Source organism: Oncorhynchus mykiss, chromosome 7 (assembly GCF_013265735.2).
Source record: "Oncorhynchus mykiss isolate Arlee chromosome 7, USDA_OmykA_1.1, whole genome shotgun sequence".
NCBI classification, from domain to species: Eukaryota; Metazoa; Chordata; class Actinopteri; order Salmoniformes; family Salmonidae; genus Oncorhynchus; species Oncorhynchus mykiss.
Genome location: NC_048571.1, coordinates 12,876,106 through 12,900,497, shown reverse-complemented (window position 1 = coordinate 12,900,497; position 24,392 = coordinate 12,876,106). Strand labels below are relative to the sequence as shown.

General features: G+C 44.4%; 3 protein-coding genes across 5 annotated transcripts in view; 1 reads left to right on the top strand and 2 right to left on the bottom strand.

Annotated features, from left to right (window-relative positions):
- Window positions 1–320: 320 nt before the first annotated feature.
- LOC110527323 lies at window positions 321–7,679 on the bottom strand. The gene is made up of 12 exons (XM_021608518.2): window positions 7,555–7,679; window positions 7,041–7,078; window positions 6,280–6,561; window positions 5,347–5,481; window positions 5,066–5,248; window positions 4,811–4,966; window positions 4,531–4,677; window positions 1,888–2,022; window positions 1,679–1,797; window positions 1,458–1,592; window positions 1,232–1,343; window positions 321–880 (listed from the first exon to the last, which is right to left on the bottom strand). Exons 1-12 carry the CDS (start codon window positions 7,662–7,664, stop codon window positions 807–809), a joined length of 1,626 nt encoding a protein of 541 aa, XP_021464193.2. The 5' UTR covers window positions 7,665–7,679; the 3' UTR covers window positions 321–806.
- Window positions 7,680–8,365: 686 nt separating this feature from the next.
- Window positions 8,366–12,149, top strand: LOC110527321 (adrenodoxin). The gene is made up of 4 exons (XM_021608513.2): window positions 8,366–8,911; window positions 9,536–9,660; window positions 9,792–9,921; window positions 10,439–12,149. The coding sequence occupies exons 1-4, from the start codon at window positions 8,733–8,735 to the stop codon at window positions 10,545–10,547; spliced, it is 543 nt and encodes a 180-aa protein (XP_021464188.2). The 5' UTR covers window positions 8,366–8,732; the 3' UTR covers window positions 10,548–12,149.
- A 1,562-nt stretch (window positions 12,150–13,711) lies between these two features.
- LOC110528756 (rho GTPase-activating protein 20-like) overlaps window positions 13,712–24,392 on the bottom strand; it is a 19,994-nt gene continuing 9,313 nt past the window's right edge. The window contains exons 3-14 of one of the 3 annotated variants that reach the window (XM_036982613.1): window positions 23,076–23,246; window positions 22,772–22,921; window positions 22,309–22,350; window positions 21,626–21,794; window positions 21,434–21,500; window positions 21,149–21,337; window positions 20,740–20,918; window positions 20,433–20,597; window positions 19,357–19,481; window positions 17,972–18,161; window positions 16,982–17,084; window positions 13,712–16,846 (exon numbers count right to left, since the gene is read on the bottom strand). In XM_036982613.1, coding sequence (XP_036838508.1) covers window positions 15,018–16,846; window positions 16,982–17,084; window positions 17,972–18,161; window positions 19,357–19,481; window positions 20,433–20,597; window positions 20,740–20,918; window positions 21,149–21,337; window positions 21,434–21,500; window positions 21,626–21,794; window positions 22,309–22,350; window positions 22,772–22,921; window positions 23,076–23,246 — 3,379 coding nt within the window. In that variant the 3' untranslated portion in view covers window positions 13,712–15,017. The other 2 variants (XM_036982612.1, XM_036982614.1) reach the window with 2 other exon arrangements.

The following is a 24,392-nucleotide window of genomic DNA, read 5'->3' as shown; positions in this document are numbered from 1 at the left end:
TCAAGCTAATTGTTTTCTCGAAGTATTTTTGTTCATATAGACAGGCAGTAGATAGTAGTCTAGCCTATTGTATAATTTATGACTACCTGCCATACAGGAGTGTCTCATTCATAAGCGTGGACAAAGATTATACGGTTTGGATCAGTTGGCTCCAGTTAATTTATTTTGGATTTCATTATACAGTATGTACTATTCAAACAGTATATTCAGACAGTTGGAGTAGGGGAAGAGTTTGGACCTGTTGCGTCATTGAAACAGCTTCAGGCACAACACATCTCCAGCTGTTTTCATTTCACAATGAACACAAGAGACACACCATGTAAAATGCTCCGTTTTTATTTTAAGAAGGGAGGACATACAATTTAATACAAACAGGATGCAGATGGTTTATGGTTCACAGGATTACTGCATGGAAACAGAATGTGTAGAATGGATATATATATTTTTTAATCTATGTTTTTTAATGTCACTCAAGATGGTGACAGAATAGAACACTTCAATAGAACACTTCATGTGTTGACATCACTTGGTTACTGGTTACTGGTGAGACCTGATATCACTACCAATGGGGGGGGGATTACCCATAGATAAACGAAGTGCTTCACTACACCGACAGCTTATAACAGACAGAGGCAAAGACAGTACGCACCCAAACATGAACAGCGTTTTCTCTATTGTGTGGGACCTCCATCAGGTTCTGTTGTCTTCTATGTATGTTACAACTTTCCATTGAGTGACAAGTCCCTTTCATAGTGCATTGTAATGTCCATTCTACTTATTCTAATTCTACAGTTAGTGCATGCCTCTTATGCTGCCATGGGGAAGGAGCAGATGGAAGCTCTCTTCAGTTCACAGTCCACTGCTGTCCACCAGCTTTCATCTGGGAGAGGGAACAAATAACAATGTTGTTAAATGGACCACTCATATACCATATAATCCAATTTTAAGGATCTAACTTTGATTGTGTCTAATAGACCTTTTGATTAAAACAGTATCAGAATGTTATGGTCAAGAAAGAACAGAAATCTTATAATACAATATGCTCTCATAACCAAAACCAAGTTAATCTGGGTCCTTCCCAGACTTTTTATGATTTATAGCCTTATTTATCAACAGTCTCTAAGGTAGCATTTCACAATATAACCTGTTATTTATAGAAAATATTATGTTGTTAATACTTAAAAGGTTGTCAATATAGATATCAAATACTTTTTAAAGGTATGAGTCTCACCAATTCTGAACATCTCCAGACAAGCCTGCTTGTCTGTCTGTGTGTCTGGGTGACCGGGCATCCAATCACTGTAGCCCCAGGGGGACCCGTCGGTCCACTCTGACTGCTTATCCTGCAGGGGTCACAACACACACACACATACACACCATTAAAACTCTTGGAAAATGGCTTGGTTACTATTAGACATTCTGATTGAACAAGAGTGAGGGGGTGATGGAGTACTGACCTTCACGACTCCACCCAGCCAGGTGAGGACGGGACTCTTGGTGGCCCTGATCACCATAGAGACCAGGCGGGAGTGCAGGTCGCCGTTGGTTACGGAGGCCAGGTGTCCGTGAGGGGAGAGAATGCTGCAGGAGGACTGGACGCACACACACACACACAAATATTAGGAGAGCTGTTTGTTTAAGAGAAAAGTGAATATGACTGACTGGGTGTATATTTCACCTCTGCCTCACTGAAGGTCATTAGTGTGGGGTTGAACTGATAGCAGTGGCCATCGATGACCTCACCAACACACTCTTTCTCTGAGTGAGTCTCAGCCTTAGCACTCACCAGCCTGTCATCTACAGGGAGAAGGAGAGCAAGCATACTCCATCAGTACACAAACACACACATACTGTACACACACATACTGTGCACACAAGCACTCTCACCCTGAGGTGTCAGTTTCATGCTTCTCTCCATCTCTCCAACAGGCCTGATGATGCGTCCGCTCCTGATGTCCATCAGAGTTTTCTGGGAGTTCTCGGTTCCCTGTTTGAACTCATCCACAGAGGAAGGAGTGTACACTGGAGAGAGAGAAAGAGAATATACACTGAGTGTACAAAACATTATGAACGACTTTCCATGACATAGACTGACCAGATGAATCCAGATGAAAGCTATGATCCCCTTCTGATGTCCTTTGTTAAATCCACTTCAATCAGCTTAGATGAAGAGGAGGGGACAGGTTAAAGACTGATTTTTAAGTCTTGAGACAATTAAGACATGGGTTGTGTATGTGTTCCATTCAGAGTATGAATGGGCACGGCAAAATATTTAAGTGCCTTTAAACGGGGTATGGTAGTATGTGCCAGGCGCACCAGTTTGTGTCATGAACTGCAATGCTGCTGGGTTTTTCACGCTCAACAGTTTCCTGTGTGTATCAACAATGGTCCACCACCCAAAGGAAATCCAGCCAACTTGACACAACTGTGGGAAGCATTGGAGTCAACATTGGCCAGGATCCCAGTGGGATGCTTTTCCTTATAGAGTCCATGTCCCAATGAATTGAGGCTGTTCTGAGGGCAAAAGGGGGGGTGCAACTCAATATTAGGAAGGTGTTCTTAATATTTTGTACACACAGTGTATATAACCCTAAATACACTGCTTAAAAAAATAAAGGGTACACTAAAATAACACATCCTAGATCTGAATGAATGAAATAATCTTATTAAATACAAAATCACAAAAATTATCAATGGAAATCAAATGTATCAACCCATGGAGGTCTGGATTTGGAGTCACACTAAACATTAAAGTGGAAAACCACACTACAGGCTGATCCAACTTTGATGTAATGTCCTTAAAACAAGTTAAAATGAGGCTCAGTAGTGTGTGTGGCCTCCACGTGTATGACCTCCCTACAACGCCTGGGCATGCTCCTGATGAAGTGGCGGATGGTCTCCTGAGGGATCTCCTCCCAGACCTGGACTAAAGTATCCGCCAACTCCTGGACAGTCTGTGGTGCGTTTACTCAAAGCTACTCATCATTGTGTTTACTTGATAGCTACCTACACAAATAGCTAGCTAGAACAGTGTTAAAAATATACATTCATTAAAAAGATTAAAAGCAATACAAATAAAAGTTCTCCAGTAGGCATCTACTGAGGGAGCTAAGAGCTGGATATGTACACCATGTGGCTAAACTACAAACCACTAGTTACCTAACTAAACACCTAGCTAGTAAGATAACTGGATGGAGCGAGACATGATGTCCCAGATGTGCTCAATTGGATTCAGGTCTGGGGAACGGGCAGGCCAGTCCATAGCATCAATGCCTTCCTCTTGCAGGAACTGCTGACACACTCCAGCCACATAACTAACTCTGTGCCGTTGTATCTGTCGAACTGCTTTGCTTTATCTTGGCCAGGTCGCAATTGTAAATGAGAACTTGTTCTCAACTTGCCTACCTGGTTAAATAAAGGTAAAATAAATAATAAATAAATAAAACATGAGGTCTAGCATTGTCTTGCATTAGGAGGAACCCAGGGCCAACCGCACCAGCATATGGTCTCACAAGGGGTCTGAGGATCTCATCTCGGTACCTAATGGCAGTCAGGCTACCTCTGGCGAGCAAAGAAAAAGAAATGTCACCCCACACCATGACTGACCCACCGCCAAACCGGTCATGCTGGAGGATGTTGCAGGCAGCAGAACGTTCTCCACGGCGTCTCCAGACTATGTCACGTCTGTCACATGTGCTCAGTGTGAACCTGCTTTCATCTGTGAAGAGCACAGGGCGCCAGTGGCGAATTTGTCAATCTTGGTGTTCTCTGGCAAATGCCAAACGTCCTGCACGGTGTTGGGCTGTAAGCACAACCCCCACCTGTGGACGTCGGGCCCTCATACCACCCTCATGGAGTCTGTTTCTGACCGTTTGAGCAGACACATGCACATTTGTGGCCTGCTGGAAGTCATTTTGCAGGGCTCTGGCAGTGCTCCTCCTGCTCCTCCTTACACAAAGGCGGAGGTAGCGGTCCTGCTGCTGGGTTGTTGCCCTCCTACGGCCTCCTCCACGTCTCCTGATGTACTGGCCTGTCTCCTGGTAGTGCCTCCATGCTCTGGACACTATGCTGACAGACACAGCAAACCTTCTTGCCACAGATCACATTGATGTGCCATCCTGGATGAGCTGCACTACCTGAGCCACTTATGTGGGTTGTAGACTCTGTCTCATGCTACCACTAGAGTGAAAGCACCGCCAGCATTCAAAAGTGACCAAAACATCTGCCAGGAAGCATAGGAACTGAGAAGTGGTCTGTGGTCACCACCTGCAGAACCACTCCTTTATTGGGGGTGTCTTGCTAATTGCCTATAATTTCCACCTGTTGTCTATTCCATTTGCACAACAGCATGTGACATTTATTGTCAATCAGTGTTGCTTCCTAAGTGGACAGTTTGATTTCACAGAAGTGTGATTGACTTGGAGTTACATTGTGTTGTTTAAGTGTTCCCTTTATTTTTTTGAGCAGTGTACTTATTTCCTTTTTTAGAGATTACAATTTCAGAAAATGTAACATTTCAAAGCCCTGTACCTGGTGCCACTCTCCTGTCCATCTCACTGATGTGTTCCTTGACTAGGCCGGTGTTCAGGTTCATAATGAATCGTCTGGAGGGCTCTGTTCCCTGTCTACGTTCCTCTACTGGGATGCTCCGGACCTCAGCCTCGACCAGCCTCACATCTACAGGGAGAAGGAGAGGGCCACTGAATAAGCAATTCAAGTGGACAGGCTTTTAGATATATATATATATATATATATATATATATATATATATATTTAGTGTATATCAAAAAAAGACAAACTTCTGTTGTACTTTGGAATCTGTCTCTCTCATCCTGAAGTATCTGTTTCATGCTTCTCTCCATCTCTCCAACAGGCCTGATGATGCGTCCGCTCCTGATGTCCATCAGAGTTTTCTGGGAGTTCTCGGTTCCCTGTCTAAACTCATCCACAGAGGAAGGAGTGTACACTGGAGAGGAGAGGAGCAGGGGACAAAGACAATATATAAAACCCAAAATGAAAAAATAAATACAATTTCTGGATAATGTAACATTTCAAAGCCCTGTACCTGGTGCCACTCTCCTGTCCATCTCACTGACGTGTTCCTTGACGAGGCCGGTGTTCAGGTCCATGATGAAGCGTCTGGAGGGCTCTGTTCCCTGTCTGCGTTCCTCCACTGGGAGACTCCCAGGCAGAACATCAGCCCTCACCCATCCTCCCACTCTCCTCCGGACTGGGACCTCCATAGGCTCTGGATAGGAAATACATGGGTTAAGTGCTCAAGAAAGTTTTAGTATATTCCCTCTCTATTACAATTACAAATACACACATAAACACATACTCTCTCACCCTGAGGAGTCATTATCATGCTTCTCTCCATCTCTCCGACAGGTTTGATGATGCGTCCGCTCCTGATGTCCACCAGAGTCTTCTGGGAGTTCTCGGTTCCCTGTCTGAACTCATCCACAGAGGGAGGAACGTACACTGGAGAGAGAGAGAGATATACAGACACAATATCAGTTACACTGTTTTCATCCATATCAGTTACACTGTTTTCACCCATAATCAGTTACATTGTTTTCAGCCATATCTGTTACACTGTTTTCAGCAATATCTGTTACACCGTTTTCAGCCATATCAGTTACACTGTTTTCAGCCATATCAGTTACACTGTTTTCAGCCATATCAGTTACACTGTTTTCACCCATATCAGTTACACTGTTTTCACCCATATCAGTTACACTGTTTTCACCCATATCAGTTACACTGTTTTCAGCAATATCAGTTACACTGTTTTCAGCCATATCAGTTACACTGTTTTCAGCCATATCAGTTACACTGTTTTCAGCCATATCTGTTACACTGTTTTCAGCAATATCTGTTACACCGTTTTCAGCCATATCAGTTACACTGTTTTCAGCCATATCAGTTACACTGTTTTCACCCATATCAGTTACACTGTTTTCACCCATATCAGTTACACTGTTTTCACCCATATCAGTTACACTGTTTTCAGCAATATCAGTTACACTGTTTTCAGCCATATCAGTTACACTGTTTTCAGCCATATCAGTTACACTGTTTTCAGCCATATCTTTTACACTGTTTTCAGCAATATCTGTTACACTGTTTTCAGCAAGCCTTATCTTCCAAAGCTAATGTCTGTAGGACTGCTAGAAAACCTGTGCTTTCTGTGTCCAGGGGAGAAAGACAATATATAAAACCCTAAATGTAAAAAATAAATACAATTTCTGGATAATGTAACATTTCAAAGCCCTTTACCTAGTCCCACTCTCCTGTCCATCTCGTTGATATGTTCCTTGACGAGGCCGGTGTTCAGGTCCATGATGAAGCGTCTGGAGGGCTCTGTTCCCTGTCTGCGCTCCTCCACTGGGACGCTCCGGGGCAGAACCAGGACCTTGCGATCCTGAAGTCTACCTCTAGGGGATGACACAACATGATCCCTCACTGGGACGCTCCAGGGCAGAACCAGGACCTTGCGATCCTGAAGCCTACCTCTAGGGGGTGCCACTACATCATCCCTCAGTGGGGCAGCATGGAGACCTGGGGGGACACAACATACAATCAGTAAATATTATAATCTAGAGCAAAAGTGGGGGAGGCATGGTCAGATTTATACATACACACACTTGCAAAAATGAACATACTCATGCACGCACCCACATGCACACACGTGCATGCATGCCAGCCCACAAACACACTGCCCTTGAACTTTGACCTTGTTATACAAGGCATGCGCTTATTTTGATCAGACAAGAACATACATTGAGAAAGAACCACTGCACTATTGGTACAATTATTAACCACTGTGCCAGAAAAATAATCTAACATGAGAATTTAAGAATTTATTGTAACAAAGTCCAAAAGAGCAAGGAATAAGTCCAACGTTACAGTACATTGATATAGTGAAATGTAGTCATTTTGCATAAGCAGTCTATACTGTAATATTTCAGTTATTCTCAATTTGAGGAATCTCGTCTGTCAAAAAAAAAAAAAAACATTAAAAACTTTCAGAATCTTACTTGACAAAGCCAGGAGCAACAACGTAAACGTCAACATCCTGTGAACAAGACAAGAAGCAAAGAAGAGAAAAAGTGGATGAGAGAGAATGGTGGTGTCTAAATGTACATAGTGTCTGAATGTATATACTGTATCTACCTAACTCAGACAGGTCATCTCACCTGATGGTTGTAGGGTGAACGCAGCTGTGTAGTGCTCTGTGACTGTTCTCAATCTAAAAGTCTCACTGTCTCTCTTAGCTTTTAGTCCAAGTACCTCTGCTCAGTTCCTGTCCAGTTTACCAGTGCCTTAGCCTCTCCCTTCACTTAGATAATGTTTCGACCTTAGTGTCTATATAACATTGGGTTCTAAGTATGTGAGTAGCTAGCCTACATTGACTGTGTGTATGTGTGTCTGTGTCAAATACGTTTTCCTTTTATAAATAATATATATACTGTCTATATACCATTTAGCAGACGCTCAGTCTGTGTATCTTTGTTTGTGTGTATTGAGTGTGCGTAGTTGTATTTCACTTACCTGTATGGTGAACAGGTGGAGGTCTGGAGACTCAGAAAGTGATTTGAGGAAAGGAAAGACTCACTGGTCAATAAGTATGCAGCTGCAGCAATAAAGATGATAAGGGGCATGTACTCTCTGATATTAACACAAACAGTTCAAATGAAATCCCAAGTTCAAGAACATTGGGAAACAGCAGCAATCCCATTAAAAAAAAATTCAGATAATTGTCAATAAGACTTTACCTCGTTTCACCGTTTTATAAACATTTTGGATTCCCGCCATATCCCAATGTTTTTTAACTTGGGATTTCATTGGAAGTCATTGTCACGTATGGCAAGGCATCCAGCTAATAAAGTGAGATAGCGCACCTGTTACCCACTCCACACTAGCACGAACAGTATTGAATGATTTTTTTTATTAAAAAAAAATATATCAGTGACATTTGATCAAATGACTTTATTCCATTAAAACTGCCCTGTGTAAGCCACTAAAAGTATAACACATATCTGGTATGCTACACCATATATAATCTTATGAATGAAGGGAAAAGAGACTTGTGGTAGTTAATCATTCTTCCCATAATGAGTTTTGAGTAATAATTTCCCTTTCAGCTCATATTCGGATTTTGAGGATAAGAGTACTTTTCAAGACCACAGTAGACAATTTAAAACTAGTTTTCAAAATCATCATGCACCATGCGCTAACATTTGGTTACATTATGGAATACATGATATAATACATTTGAATACATGAAAACTATTCACTGCCCCGAAAAAGACCCGAAGAAAACCCTTGTGATTGGTCACGTAAGGTCACGTGAGAGTGCATGTCAGAATTTGTTCCAGGAAGTTATTTTGAGATCTTTAAATAAAAAAGTTAAACCTTGCGCTTTGCCTTTGAAATAGTCCAGAGGCTAAGATTATTTCATTGAAAATAATTAGATATATTTCAGGTTTATTTCCAAAGTGATCGTGTATGGCCTCCATATGGCAGTAGCTAAGATGTTATGCAATAAACGTGACACCGACCGAGCAGCGGTGTCTGCTGGTTACGCAAAGAGCTAGATATAGCCATTTTAGCTGAATTTAGCATGAAGTTAGCTTGTTTTGTCAGTACTGTATAGCGGTCTCATACAAGGCGAAATCGAACTCTCTTCCCCGCCGTTTAAGCTAGATTTTGAACGTCATCTCCAAGCAATGGCTCTGATGACATCGGCAAGAAGACTATTTCATGTTTCGTTCCGAGAAAATTCTCTACGACGAGCAGAAGCACTCATTTCAGCAACAAACACAACGTCGTGGAACTTATCATTGGCCGGTCAGAGAATGGCCTGTATTCGTGTAAGGGACTTTAGCACCAACACACAACCTCTTAGGTAAGGAATCGTGTCATCTATCATGTCCCCAAACGTACTTAACTTACTAGCTATAAAGGTATCCACGCTTAGTTAGGCTACTTGCTAGCTAGTCATATTGGCAAACTTAACTAGTTCATGTTAGGAAGAATGCTAACGTTAACACACTTGTTAGTATCGCATCAAATAAGCCAAGAACTGAAGGTCAACTTCAACAGAAAGGTAGGTACAACTGACTGATCATTCTGGCAGATAAGCGCCATCAAACCAGGGCTTTGTTCAAGATCTCTAAACAGTTGTTGGAATAGGACATTGCTGGATTGCTTGTGGGACTAGTTACTCACTGTACAGTATGGAACGACCGTAGAAATATTGTTCAACACATCCTGGTATAAATGTCAAAGCTAAAGCCATTGGATCTGTGTGCAGAAACCCGAAACCAATACACCTTCAAAAACAGCCTGTACATTCGCAACCAAAGTCCTGAGAGTGTGTTACCTAGTCTATGGGAGTTCCCCATTTCCCACATACAATGCAAAGTTCTTGAGCTTCTGTAAAGTGTTATGTTAATCCAATGTATTCCCAATCCCCAGCATGACCACAGCTACTGTCTGTTTCTGCACCCTTGTGTCTGTTCCTGTGCAGAGCTGACAATAAGGTGACTGTCCACTTCATCAATCGAGATGGAGAGAAGATCTCTGTCAAAGGCTCTCCTGGAGACTCTCTCCTAGATGTCATTATTGACCAGGACCTCGATTTTGATGGGTTCGGTGAGTTGGGTTACGTTAATGTGGTTGTGAATTAATATGGTTGTTTATTGTAGGTTTTGCCTGCTCTCTCACTCTATGGGATGTTTCGATCTCTCTTTCTGTCTCTGTGTGTTTCTCTGTCTGTCTGTCAGGTGCATGTGAGGGGACACTGGCCTGTTCTACCTGTCACCTGATCTTTGAGGAAGACGTGTATAATAAGCTGGGCCCCATTACTGACGAGGAGATGGATATGCTGGACCTGGCCTACGGACTCACAGACACGTAAGACACACACACGATTTGGAGGCCCATTGATTGGACACACAAGTGAAATGACACACACACGGCCACCAGTGTAACCAGAGTGTTATGCTGTTCAGCGCTGCTTTATATTGAGATTAGGAGGTAATCATTGTGAGGAACAAGAACAGAGGGATAAACACACAGTGGCACACGCTCGCCTTGTACTGTTGCTAGCGTGCTTTCCAACCAATCGGAAGGGGATTTGAGTTCTGTGTTGCTGTTGCTGGTTTAGGCAGAGAAGGGTGACTGCCATGACCTCACTAATCATATTAGCTGAGTGTTGACTGAACCCCTTGTGACACTGGCCCACTTCACTTCTGTTGTCCCAAACGTTAGCCCCTAAACACAGATCTTGAATAAGATTACCTCCTCACTCTCCAACTTCAATTATCAATTTTTTTCTAGTGGATAAATTTGGGTTAGATCATAGCTTTATGACGTTTTTAAATATGTTTGTCATAATCTTCTTTTTATTTTTCCTCTCTCTCTCTGCCAGGTCCCGCCTGGGTTGCCAGATCTGCCTGACCAGGTCCCTGGAAGGCATGACAGCGAGGGTGCCTGACAGTGTGGCAGACATCCGACAGAGTGGAGACGGGTCCTCATAATGGCAACCCCAGACCAGAGTAATAGATGTACTGAAATTTGCCCAAATCAATGCTTTATTTCAACACTAGCATGACCAAATAATGCCCAATTCTAAGTGGTATGCTGGTATAAATGTTGATATGGAAGACATTGTATTTATAGAGATTATGTGATATTAACATTTAAATGAGTCCCATCATCACAGTTTTACATTCACTTTATACAGGGAACAATGGGAAAGTTGGCAAATAATTCCGCAGGTTCTGGAGAATAGAAGAAAGTTTAGATGGAAGTCTCCAATCAGCTCCCCCCCCCCCCCCCCCCCCCCCAGTCCTTAACGGTTGTGAAGTAGTATATACTGAACAGAAATATTAATGAAACAATCTCAAAGATTTTACTGAGTTACAGTTAATGAGGAAATCTGTCAATTGAAATAAATTAGGCCCTAATCTATGGATTTCACATGACTGGGAATACAGATATGCCTCTGTTAGTTATAGATATTTTAATAGAAATGGGCCTCGTGATCTCATCACGGTGTTTCTGTGCATTCAAATTGCCATCGATAAAATGCAATTGTTTTGGTTGTCTGTAGCTTATGCCTGCCCATACCATAACCCCACTGCCACCATGGGGCACTCTGTTCACAACATTGACATCAGCAAACTGCTCGACCACACGACGCCATACACATGGTCTGCGGTTGTGAGGCCAGTTGGACATTCTGCCAAATTCTCTAAAATAACGTTGGAGGCAGCTTATGTTAGAGAGATGAACATTCTGTTATCTGGCAACAGACCTTCCTCCAGTCAGCCTGCCAATTGCAAGCTCCTTCAAACTTGAGACATCTGTGACATTGTGTTGTGTGATGAAACTGCACATTGTAGAGTGACTTTTTATTGTCCCCCAGCACAAGGTGCACCTGTGTAATGATCATGCTGTTTAATCAGCTTCTTGATATGCCACACCTGTCAGGTGGATAGATTATCTTGGCAAAGAAGAAATGCTCACCAACATGGATGTAAACAAATGTACGCACACAATTTGAGAGAAATAAGCCTTTTGTGCATATGGAACATTTCTGGGATCTTTTCTTTCAGTTTATGAAACATGGGACCAATATTTTACATGTTGCATTTATATTTTTGTTCTGTATAGATGTTCTCCAGTGAATGTAAGGGGTTATGATCACTTTCATAGTCCACTACCTCCCTGGTGAGCACTTGGAAATAACACATTCAAATAGTTGTTTTTTGTGCTATTATCAATTACCAATACACGTTACCAATTGTACTGAATTCTTTAAAATAAGTACCAAGAAGTGCAGCTTGTCACCATGTAGTTTGAGTAAATACCAGCTGAAACAGGATTGTAAAGTCACCCATCCAGACTTCAGAATGACACCCATTAATCTGGCCAGAGGCGAGACTGGTTAGGATGCCTTATCTTGTCATTTTTATGGCCACCCTAGCCTTTGTTTTATCAAGTCGTGTACCCTTACTGTCTTTAGTGTTGTCCTACCACTCGTGTAATCAAATATTAATTTCATATTCCACGTGATTGTAAATAGCACTCATCTGTGTCTAGTCAGAAATGCTGTATTAAAATAGACTTTCTAATTAGTCTGTTTCTCTCTGTCTGTCCCATGTCCTGTTGTTGGCTCTGAAGAGAAACCACCCTCAAGGGAATATACCATTATACTAACATTATGAATTGCACAACCATAGAAAATGGATCCTCCAACATGTTCTTTAATGAGAAAATGACACACAGCAGGAAGGGGTATTACTTCAGTCCTTCATATGCTTCACTCCTCTTAATGTATACTGAAAAAATATAAACGCAACATGTGACAATTTCAAATATGTTACTGAGTTACAGTTCGTATGAGGAAATCTGTCAATTTATATAAATTAGGCCCTAATCTATGGATTTCACATGACTGGGAATACCGATATGCCTCTGTTGGTCACAGATACATTAAAATAAATGGGCATTCTGTGCATTCAAATTGCTGTCGATTAAAATGCAATTGTGTTTGTCTGTAGCTTATGCCTGCCCATACCATAACCCCAATGCCACCATGGGGCACTCTGTTCACAATGTTGACATCAGCAAACCACTCGCCCACATGACGCCATACACATGGTCTACAGTTGTGTGGCCGGTTGGATGTTCTGCCAAATTCTCTAAAACGACGGAGGCAGCTTACGGTAGAGAAGTGAACATTCTATTCTCTTGCAACAGCTCTGGTGGACCTTCCTGCAGTCAGCATGCCAATTGCACGCTCCCTCAAACTTGAGACAAAACCACTTTTTAGAGTGGCCTTTTATTATCCCCAACACAAGGTGCACCTGTGTAATGATCATACTGTTTAATCAGCTTCTTGATATGCCACACCTGGTGGATGGATTATCTTGGCAGAGGTGAAATGCTCACTAACAGATGTAACACATTTTTGAGGAATAATATTTTTGTACATATTTGAAAATGTCTGGGATCTTTTATTTCAGCTCATGAAACCTGGGACCAACACTTTCCATGTTGCATTTATATTTTTGTTCAGTATAGTTACTTTGGGAAGAGTCAGTTTTCAAACAATAGAACCAGAATCTGTTGATTTTGAATGCCTGCTAATCTCTTTCCAAACAGGAAACACATAATCTACATCCGGGTTGGGAAACTGGCAGCCTGTGGCCCCACTTTTGTAGACAACAAATATATATTATTTCGTTTTGGGTGGGGACTCAAGTCAGAGGCTCAATGTACTGTTGAGAGTTATAATAGTAGAATACACAAGGTGCAATTTAGAACTGTGGTTGTGGATCAGTAGTTTTCCTCTTGTGTCAGTCACTGACAGTCACCCTGATCTACATTTTGTAGATATTATTAGCTGGATCTATGTTGGAAGTTACTGCGCTAGGCTAATTGGTTGGCAACATGGCAGAATTAATTAGATAAGTTCTTACATCAGTCATTCAGAACAGCTTGGCATAAAACTGGCATTCTGGAGTCCCCAGGGTGCACCAGCCCTGCTGATTGAGGTGACAGTGACGGTGATTGGCTGAACTTGAGTTCAGTGGGGTTTGGGTGTAATTGAGTTTGTATTAAACTTCAAAAGACATTTTCCCCAGGTGCTACTGGACTGAGAGAACATTTCAAAGAAAACGAAACAACGGCACCATTAGTCTTACTTGCCAAGGTGGTTTGTTTTATTTTATGATCTGATTATCTTATGCATTACACAGCAAACGAGTGTAGTAGCCAGTTTAATAAAGCAGCGACGGCATCTGCCAGCGTGTACAATCTCAATACAGCACAGCGTGTACAATCTCAATACAGCACAGCGTGTACAATCTCAATACAGCACAGCGTGTACAATCTCAATACAGCACAGCGTGTACACTTGAAACATTATAAAGCATCCTATGGGCACAAATACAAGGAGAACAACACACAATTTATGGTGTAGAAAGCTATGTGAAAATGCACATAACACAATTGGCAGCAATTAGTATGAAATGAATAACTTCAAATGTAGAAAATAAGCAAACAATCAATCATACTGCATATGCTGTAAATTTACCTTACAGATTATATAATTAATGTATACTTCTCAGACACAAACACATCGATACAAACATAGGGCTCTATTCAATCCGCATCGTGGAAGTTCAACTTTACAGCATGATGGAATTTAAAGGCAAAGTTCCTGCTTTTGCGGAGACAGCATTCACGGTAAAACGCTGCATACTGTATGTCAGCTCAATCGGAAATGACCTTTACATTTCTATCGCAGACTCAGTAAACGCTTCAGCGATACAGAGTGAATAGAGAACAACATCTGTCAGACACACAGACATCCTGCCACATCTACAGTACAGATTGAAATACAGAGTTTGAGAAATCTTTTGAGGAAACACTACTGCTGTAAGCTTAAAGCACTTTGCTTTGTCATTATCAACATTGCTTCATTGGCAGTCAAGATCGTCTTTGTTATTTACAAAATACTGTCAATGCAAAATCACAGCCTCGCATACACTGTCTAAATATGACACGGTTTAGTAAGGAATTTTTGTTTACAAGTAAACGTTTTAGTAATCTTATACTGATCATAGGCAGTTCACTGCAAGGGTCCCTGTGAATAATCTCACATGTAATCCAACCAAATAGCCTGATCCCTAAAGTACATTTGTTCACTTCTGCTATCTAAAACGACACATTACATAATCTGAAACTACATTCACTTCAGTGAGCTCTTTTAGTAGAATCTATAATAATATAGAAGAGTCTTGTTACCAATCGATTCTGAAAAGCAAAGTGCATTGTAAGTATAGGAATGTTTGTCCACAATAAGCAGAAGGTTGTTATATCTGTGATTCTCATAAGCGCTATGTTTTGGTTCTGTTATGGTCCTAAATGACTCTACCTGTAGATTCACAGCTGTATGTAGAAGCATTTAGTGTGACTGTTCACAACCAGTGATGGTCTCACACGTAGGACTCTTCAGCAAAGAGCAGTTGGTCAAAGTCGGGCTCCAGCATGGGATCACTACACCTCCTGAGCCGCTCCCTCTGCCCCTGAATCAGGGCTAGCGCCACCTGCTGACCACTATTGGGATTGCTGTGCGTGTGAGACGAGAAATAATCCCTCACAGCCTTGGTGGCAGAGGGAGACAGGCAAAACTTCGGAGCCCCGTTTTGGTCCGTGCAGGACACCTTCAACCCCAGGTCTTGGGACCCGTCCACTGACTTTGACCTCTGACCCAGTTTGGCCTCTCTGTGAAGTCTCTCCGGGTGTGAGGCCTTATCCAGAACGTCGCCTAGATGTGCTGCCCCAGGCTCGGAGCTCCGGCGCTGGGAACACCTGCCCCCGGAGAGACTCTCCATGCCTGGGGCTAGGGAGTGGGACTTCTGCCTGGCTAGGGACAAGCTGGGTCCACCCTGCCCAAAGAACACATGTTGGGGAGGGGTACGGATGCCCTGGTTTGTGACGTCATATCCAGTGTTGCTCGCTGCGCAGGCCTGGCTGTGTAGCTCTCTCAGCTCTTTGACAGTGAGGGGTCTGTCTGTGGGTTGGTAGCAGGGAGAGCGGCAGGAGTAGAAATTATCCTGGGACCTCTGGCGCGATGGTGGGCTCACCGAGCCTTGACTGGATCTTCGGTCCTTGGTCACCCTGCCACGATTCTGCAACCCTCCTGCCTTTGGGGGGCAGCTGGCCAGGCTGGACTTGGGGGGGTCCTCAGACGACTGTTTCAGCCCTCCTTTATCCTGACATGACTTGCTAGTGGGGAGAGTCTTGTTAGTGGGACAACCACATGTAATGGAACTCACCACACCCCCCTCATCCTCCTGCTGCGACAGCGACAGTCTGCGGCCTCTCTTCAACCAGGTGTTGGGATGGAGCCCCCTGCAGCCCTTCAGCGTACCCCAGGAAGGGATCTCCTTCGGCGGGGAGATATTGGGACTGAGCCCCTGGCCTGGAGCCGGGGTGGGGATGGGTAGACTATGGGTTGAAGTAGGGGAAGGTATGGGGGTTAGAGGGACAGGAGGACCAGGGGAGGGAGTCAATCTTGCGGCGTTGGGTCCCACCCTGGGTTGCCAGAATGGAGCAGACTGGATGCTGGAGTGGGAGAGGAGGCTGTCCAGGGAGTCCACTGAGGAGCGTGTCGGGGTAGGGGAGGTGGGCGGCGAAGAGAGACTGGAGTAGCTCGCGTTCCGGCGTGGAGTCTGTGCACCTTGTGACCCCGAACCCTCACACACACCCTTACTGCCATTCCACTCCCCTGTGTGTGTGGGTCCGTGTGTCTGTGTCTGTCCATCCTTCCGTAAGCTGTGAAACATCTCCCCACCTCCAGCCAGGTCATCGATGCTACCCAGCCTGTCTGCGTTCCCTGCCAGTCGCGCCATGAAGCTGGCCACAGAGTACCCTATGGCCGGCTCTGAGCACCTCCTCCCCCCCCTCCGAGGAGCTGGGGGGCTGGGACAGGAGGAGTGGGGCACAGCTGGGCTGAGTTTCCTGGTCCTGCCTCGGGCTGGGGTTGAGGGCTGGAGGAGGTTGCCAGATCCAGGTTGTGTGATCGTATCACGGTGGTGGTGGTTGCCAGATTGGGGGTCTGTGTTGTCGGGGTCTGCGTCCAGGTCGGGCTGCTCCTGGTCGCAGTCACTCAGGGTGAGGACCGAGTCCAGGCTGCCCTGCAGGGGCTTGGCTCTCCAGCGCCGCCGTGAGGTGTGGAGGCATGGAGACTCACTGCTGTCATCATTCAGCATGTTCTCCAGGCTGTCATAAGATGAGTCGGTCAGGTGGAAGGAAGACACGTCTGTGGAGAGAATGAGAAAGAGAGAGATAGAGGTGGACAGACAGGAAGAGGAGAAAATTAGATGGTGTGTGCTTTTGAGCAGGGGAATCTTTGCATAAACAGAGATGTTAGTGTGTGTGAGTGCGTGCGAGATACCCGATTCGGTACGTTTCCGGGGTAGACCTCCAAACACAGAGGTGACATCCTCTCCCAGGACCTCCTGGCAGTGTTCTATCATATACCTCACCAGGTCACACACCTGGGGACAGGACAGGGGACAGGTCTTTAACCTGGAGGAACTACTACAGATACTGAGCTCTATGTATCTTTTTATTAGGCCTTGAGTTAAACAAACTAGCATTTAAGACACCTCGTGTTTTTCTCATGAGAAATCAGTCTCCAAGATAGAGAAGTGGGTCTATTCTTAGGACAAAGGGCTTCACAGCTTTCTAACTGCATGAACCAGGAAGGCAGGAGTGACGTGAGTGATGGGAATTTACCAGATAACCTTCTCAGAGAAAGAACAATCTATTCCGAGTGGGTTGGACATTCTGTTGATATGGTGATGAACTGACACAAATGCAGCACCAAAATGGCTCTGATGGTTACATTGATGTCGCTCTGTCTGTATTTTCAGTCTCAGCACGCGATATAAGCTTCTAGGGGCTATTGAACTGGCTATGGAACACATTAACTTACTTGTAACCTAAGACTTTGTTGCATAAATACATTTTTGCTATGTTAGCAGAGCCGTCAGACAAATCTGTTAGCCATAGAATTAGAATGAACTGCTACACTATTAGAGAAAAAAACAAGACCCATTGTGAGGGAAGGGGTAGAGAGTGTGTGTGTGTGTGTGTGTGTGTGTGTGCGCATCGCAAGACGAGTGTGAGAACAGTGCTGACCCTGCAGGCTGAAGGAAATGCGTTGCATATTTCCTAGCGAGCCTGTTATGTTTCCAGCTACCGTCTCATTACTGTTGAGTTCCCAGCTACATGTTAACTGTTACTCTACTGTGGTTCTCCAGTGTTTGAGTGACCATTCACTAGGTTACAGGATAAAGGCTTAAGTGGGGCCTAGCCTAGATAAAGGTTAGGGGTCAAGGGAAAGTGCTTATGTGCATTACCCCTCCAGTCGTCCCCTCACCTTCTTGGCGCCCTCCCCCTCCGCCTCGGGGCTGCTGGGGCCCAGAGCCCAGAGCATGCTGGGAGCAATGCACACAGACAGGTTGAAGGCGTTCATCTGGTTGTCATGGGCGTTTTCCTGGATACCGTGCAGCACGGCAACAACGTGGCGTAGCAACAGGGCGTTCTCTTTGGGCAGTAGACCAATCAGCCTGCAGAGAAGGAGGGTCACAGATGGATCAAAGGTTATTATTGGTTATCAAAATGTGTATTATTTACAGTATGAACAGGGTCTGGAGTTTTCTCTGACAGGAAAAACTCCAGACGCTGGTTTGTTTATTTATTTATTTGTTTATTTGGATCCCTATTAGCTTTTGTAGAAGCAGCAGCAACTCTTCCTGGGACTACAAAAACAACACGACTCGTAACAAAACACTGATAGACAAGGACAGTCACACACATTTAAAACACAACACATGACTAGTAACAAAACACTGATAGACAAGGACAGTCACACACATTTAAAACACAACACATGACTCGTAACAAAACACTGATAGACAAGGACAGTCACACACATTTAAAACACAACACATGACTAGTAACAAAACACTGATAGACAAGGACAGTCACACACATTTAAAACACAACACATGACTAGTAACAAAACACTGATAGACAAGGACAGTCACACACATTTAAAACACAACACATGACTCCTAACAAAACACTGATAGACAAGGACAGTCACACACATTTAAAACACAACACATGACTCGTAACAAAACACTGATAGACAAGGACAGTCACACATTTAAAATACAACTTGATTTGATTTGTGTAGGTACAAGCTGCCCCTAATGACTGATACGTGGTCAGATGTTTCTCATTAGCCTGATGGTTTTGATTAGGATTCAAGTAACGTGGTAATCTGATCCTAGAACTGTCTTAAAGGGCTACCTCTACCTCCATCTGAACATGGACTCTGCTTTCCAGCACAGAAATGAATGATAACATAACAGTTCGCACACTCACTCACTCACTCACTCACGCGGCTCCCTTGTGACTGGGTGGAACGAATCAATAAGAAATAGTTGAATGCCCAGGAGGAATATTCAGTTTGCCCAATATTTTCCTACTTTAAAGTGGCCTACAGTCGTGCTGACGCTGTCCCTAACCCTGTGCTCTGCCTGTTTAGAGGAGCTAGCTGAAAAGCTCTGTGAACCATTGAGATAAAACTCTCTATGATTAGAACACTGAGCTGAGGGAAGCAGTGGATGCTGGCACTCTTAAAACCCTATAGAGGAGTTTCCCTTTCATAACTAAATCGCCTGGTTCATTACTCAGCCTATTACTGGGCGAGTAGGCTACTGCTGATACAGGTGAGGATGGAAAGTGTCTGTCTACCTCGTTATATCCTGTGCCTGCTCCTCCTCCTCTGCCTCCTCCGATTCTGCTTCCTCCATCACATCCATCCACTGTTCATAGAGGTCGGAACACAGCAGACTGCCCGGAATGTTCCGCAGGAAGTCCTGAATGTCGAGACAGAGACCAGAGTCACTAGACTGACACAATTTATAGTGGAAAAAATACAGCAAAATGTCATTGAAGTTCATTTTGAGGTGAAGTTTTAGGTGGACACCTTCATTTGTCGTCATAGACTTTTAGATGTAACTGTTAACGTCTTCAGACTCACTGAATCTCCACCAGATTATGAGCTACAGATTAAATTTGACAACCTCATCTCTATTTAGCTATCGTTTTTGGCACAGCCTGTGCTGCATTGCTACGGGCTCGTATCTGTCACCCATAGAGATATGAGTCGATAATTGGATTGACGACAACAACATACCACAAGGGCACAGGTGTAATGTAACACTTGGCAAGCAAGGACAATGTCCTTCCCTGACATTAGTCATTCACAAGGTTCAAAGGTTGTCTTTAGGCACAAAAAACGGTCCAACTCCGCCTCTTTCTCAAATTCGACGTGTCATTCTGGTCATGCTCGCCGCGACTGACGTAGCTAGTTCGTTAGCTAAATGTAGCCGCTGTAGCTAGCCAGTAACTCCCCCTGTATGTGTTGATGTCATTTCACAGGACGGAAGCTCTAGAGATCGGTAAGAAATTACACTTCTGCAGCCATTTTAAAGCATTAAATGACCTGGTTTGATGGTGCATTGACCAGTTATATAGTTTAAGGCAGTAATTTTAGCGTTTCTTTGCCCAACCTCAACACTACAGCATCGATGTGACAGCCGCATGCTTCTTTACAGCTTCATCTGCCACGGTCCTACAAGGTGACCAGAGTTACTAAGCACAAAGGGTCAACCTGTTTTTCCTCAGGTCCTGAAAGTACATTTGGTTCCACTTCACTTGAACCCTCCGTCTGCCATAAGGCCAACATAACACATCACAACATTGGTATAATTGATGTAATTCTGCCACAGACTTCAGAGTTGTCTAGCGTGTTTTAGAGAGTGGACCTTGAACACGGCAGCGATGATGAAGACGTGCTCCCGTGACAGCGGGACATCCTGAGCCCCAGAGTCCAGTCTGTCCCTGAGTTCACGACACGCCCTCGCCCCCGCTGACCGCCGGAATATCCCCCGCGTGAACGGACCCTCGTTGTACAGAAACACCAGCATGTCCTAGAGAGACAGACAGAGAGAGAGAGTGATAGAGAGAGAGAGACAGAGGTTGCAGATGAGATTGACACATTTTCAACCGACTTCCTCAAATCACTGTGAAGATGTCATTCTGAAGTCACTGTGACATCATTGCCTCACTCACCATGACGGGCTTGGGCAGGGAGTTGTCCCAACAGATGGTGCTCAGCGATTGGCCAAACAGGTAGCCGGGGGCAGGAGAGGAGAGGTTTGTAGAGGAACTGTGGAGGTTAGGATTGGAGCCTTTCCAGAAAGCCCAGTTGATGAGAGAACGCCTTCGCTTGAAGGGCTTCTGAGCTGGGTCTACTGGAGAGAGATGTCAGGTCAGACAGGACGTGGTCACAACAGAGAGATCAAATCATTTGCAGTGCGACACAGGAGAGAGGAGAGAAAGGGAAGCAAAAGAGTAACAAGAGAAAGCGTGACAGCAAAAATGAGCCAATCCTGGACCATCAGTAACAGACCAGTAATAGACCATTAATAAACCTTTTATAGACTAGTATTAGTACATTAAGCACCTCCTCAGTCCTCACCAATCACAGGCGTTGTTGTTGTGGAGCTGCATCGGGTCTTTAGGATGAACTGGCACTGTTTGTCCACCTGTACCTGGTCGCGGTGCATCACCCTCTGTCTGTCTGGAGGTGGAACTGTGTCCCTGCGGCCCGGCTGGGCCGGGGGCTCCCGCATATGACTCATCTGGATACTGAAAGGGAACTCATGACCTGGGAGAGGGTTAGGGCGTAAAGGTCAGAGGTTAGGGGTTCCAGTAGGATTTAGTTCCAGGCTAGTTCCAGGCAAGACCTTAGTTAGAATCTCACCAATGAGAGGGTAAGGGGCGTTGTCCCTCTTGGAGCTTACCCACAGCTGGTAGTCCTTCACACAGCTCTATGGAACACAGACAAAGATATTCTAAGAACCAAGATAAACAAAACACTCAAAAAACTACATTAGTCAAGATAACAACAACACAAGACACAAAAAAAAACAGTATTTCTCGATTCTATACACACCGTGACACCAAACTGTTGAAGAGCGAGTCGGACAACCTCATTGGTTGAATCAGAGTTACTGACACCCAAGGTCTTACTGACGGCCTGAGCACAACTCCCGATGCCTTTCCCAAACACCTTCAGTGGAATGGTTTTAGGATCATCCTTTTCCTTCTCCTCTTTTAATCGACTGGAAAAACAGGAAAGTTAGGATCCAGCCCACAGCGAGAACACATACTGTACACACATCAACATACGTTTACAGTAGAAGAAACCATGAAGGCTTATCTGTTGCTCACCTTTTGAGTAGGGAGAGCCATCTCTCCTTCTGGACCTCAGAGCTGGTAAAAATAAACCATGAAGGCTTATCTGTTGCTCACCTTTTGAGCATGGAGAGCCATCTCTCCTTCTGGACCTCAGAGCTGGTAGAAATAAACCATGAAGGCTTATCTGTTGCTCACCTTTTGAGTAGGGAGAGCCATCTCTCCTTCTGGACCTCAGAGCTGGTAAAAATAAACCATGAAGGCTTATCTGTTGCTCACCTTTTAAGTAGGGAGAGCCATCTCTCCTTCTGGACCTCAGAGCTGGTAAAAATAAACCATGAAGGCTTATCTGTTGCTCACCTTTTGAGTAGGGAGAGCCATCTCTCCTTCTGGACCTCAGAGCTGGTAAAAATAAACCATGAAGGCTTATCTGTTGCTCACCTTTTGAGCATGGAGAGCCATCTCTCCTTCTGGACCTCAGAGCTGGTAAAAATAAACCATAAATGTCAAAACAACAACAACACGAGCAACCTAAACATGTCAAATAAGAACCTAAACACTTTCTACATCAACTTATAGAACCACCTGTAAAAATGTACCAGGTTGAAATATATACAACCTATAACGGTCATAATGTTTATCGGAGGAGTCTGGGGAGGCTGGTGGGAGGAGTTATGGGCGGACAGACCCATTGTAATGGCTGGAATGGAATAAATGGAACAGTATCAAACATATGGAAACCACATGCTTGACTCAGTTCCATTAATTCCATTCCAGCCATTACAATGAGCCCATCCTCTAATAGCTCCTCCCACCAGCCTCCCCTGCTGTGTATATATAAGCAATGCTTCACTGCTCAGAAATACGCAGTGCAGGGTTCAGACCCAGAATGTCTGCTGTGTACCTGAAGGTGACCACACAGTTGCAGGTGGGCCAGCCCATGACGAAGCTCCTCTCTGGGTTGGTGCTGCCCTCACATACGTCCTCCATACAATGGGCTGTCCACATCTCACCCACACACACCTGGGCCTTCAGCTTGAAGTGTGTGGGAGACCTGAGGATGACAAACAACAGATGTCAGAGACAGAGACACACACACACACACACACACACTCATTTTCATTCACTGCCCTTCTGTCATCCTCCTCATCTTTCTCTCTCTTTACCCCCTCTATCTCCCACCTTCCTCCTCCCTCTCTCGCTCTTACTTGGACTTGGCGATGATGAGGATGTCGGTGAAGAGGAAGAGGTCTCTGTCCTGAGTCTGCAGCCCTGTCTTCAGCGTGACGTGGTCGTGCAGGAGGAACGCCCTATCAGGACACAGGAACGACTGGACCAATGGGCACGTCTCTGGACACACAGGAACCAGGTAGCTCTCTCTGGGGAGAAAATATCAGGTATACATCCAATCTAAACACACTTTTCCAGAATAAAGAAATATATTCTTTCCTAACCAAATTATACAACCGAAACAATCTTAAAAAAAGGTAAAAAATGGATGCAGGAACTTTAGTTCAGGGAATCAACATTATGGGGTATGTGGTTGAACTGTTGAATTAAATGGAATGTGACCCTGCTGTGAAAGGGGTCAGTTAGGTTAGTAGTCACCAGGGCGGATGAACACACCTCCAGTATGTCTTTAATATGGTTATTCACTGCCCTGGACAGAGGGTCAAAGCCAGGGATATTAATAGATCCCAGATCCTGATTGGGATGGATTAGCTATCTGAGAGGATTAGAAATGCCTGAGAGGAGAACCACTCTAGGACTAGGAGCTTGGTGTGTGTGTGTGTGTGTGTGTGTGTGTGTGTGTGTGTGTGTGTGTGTGTGTATATAACAACAACTGGAGATCAATGTGAACCATTCATTTCACAACTGCTTTGACATATAGCGTGTGAACACACACACAAACAGATGGAAAAAGTCTGTTCCTCTCTTAGTAATGAAGTGGTTCCACTCCTTCCTGTTAAGCGTCTGTAGTGTGGTGCAGATTATGAGATCACCCCTCCGAGTATTTGGAAGACATAGGCGCAACTCTCACTCAATTAAAAACTTGGTCCAGCTCCTTCCACTCCTCTCAATCACAGCTCAGAGTCCCAGGGGTCGTCTAAGCAGTAATGACCCTGTCACACATCCAGGCTGTGAGGGGGATGTCTGGTCTGTCTCCCTGTTTGGGTCAGTCCCTTCAGACAGCTAACTCAGACTGATAACACACTCTTAGAAAAAAAGGCTACTATCTAGAACCTAAAAGGCTGTACCCATTGGAGAACCCTTTGAAGAACCCTTTTTGGTTCCAGGTGAAACCCTTTCTACAGAGGGTTCTCCTATGGGGAGAGCCTAAGAATCTGTTTTTATTTTTTTAAAGAGTGCACTGCTGTCTCCTTCTGTTTGACCAGGGTACGCACATACACACTTACAAAAACACACATGCACACACATAGACACTCACTCGCGCGCACACACAAACTCACACAGACTGTCTCCTCATGTTCAGCCAGTGTGACCCTTGACCTCTCTAATCTATG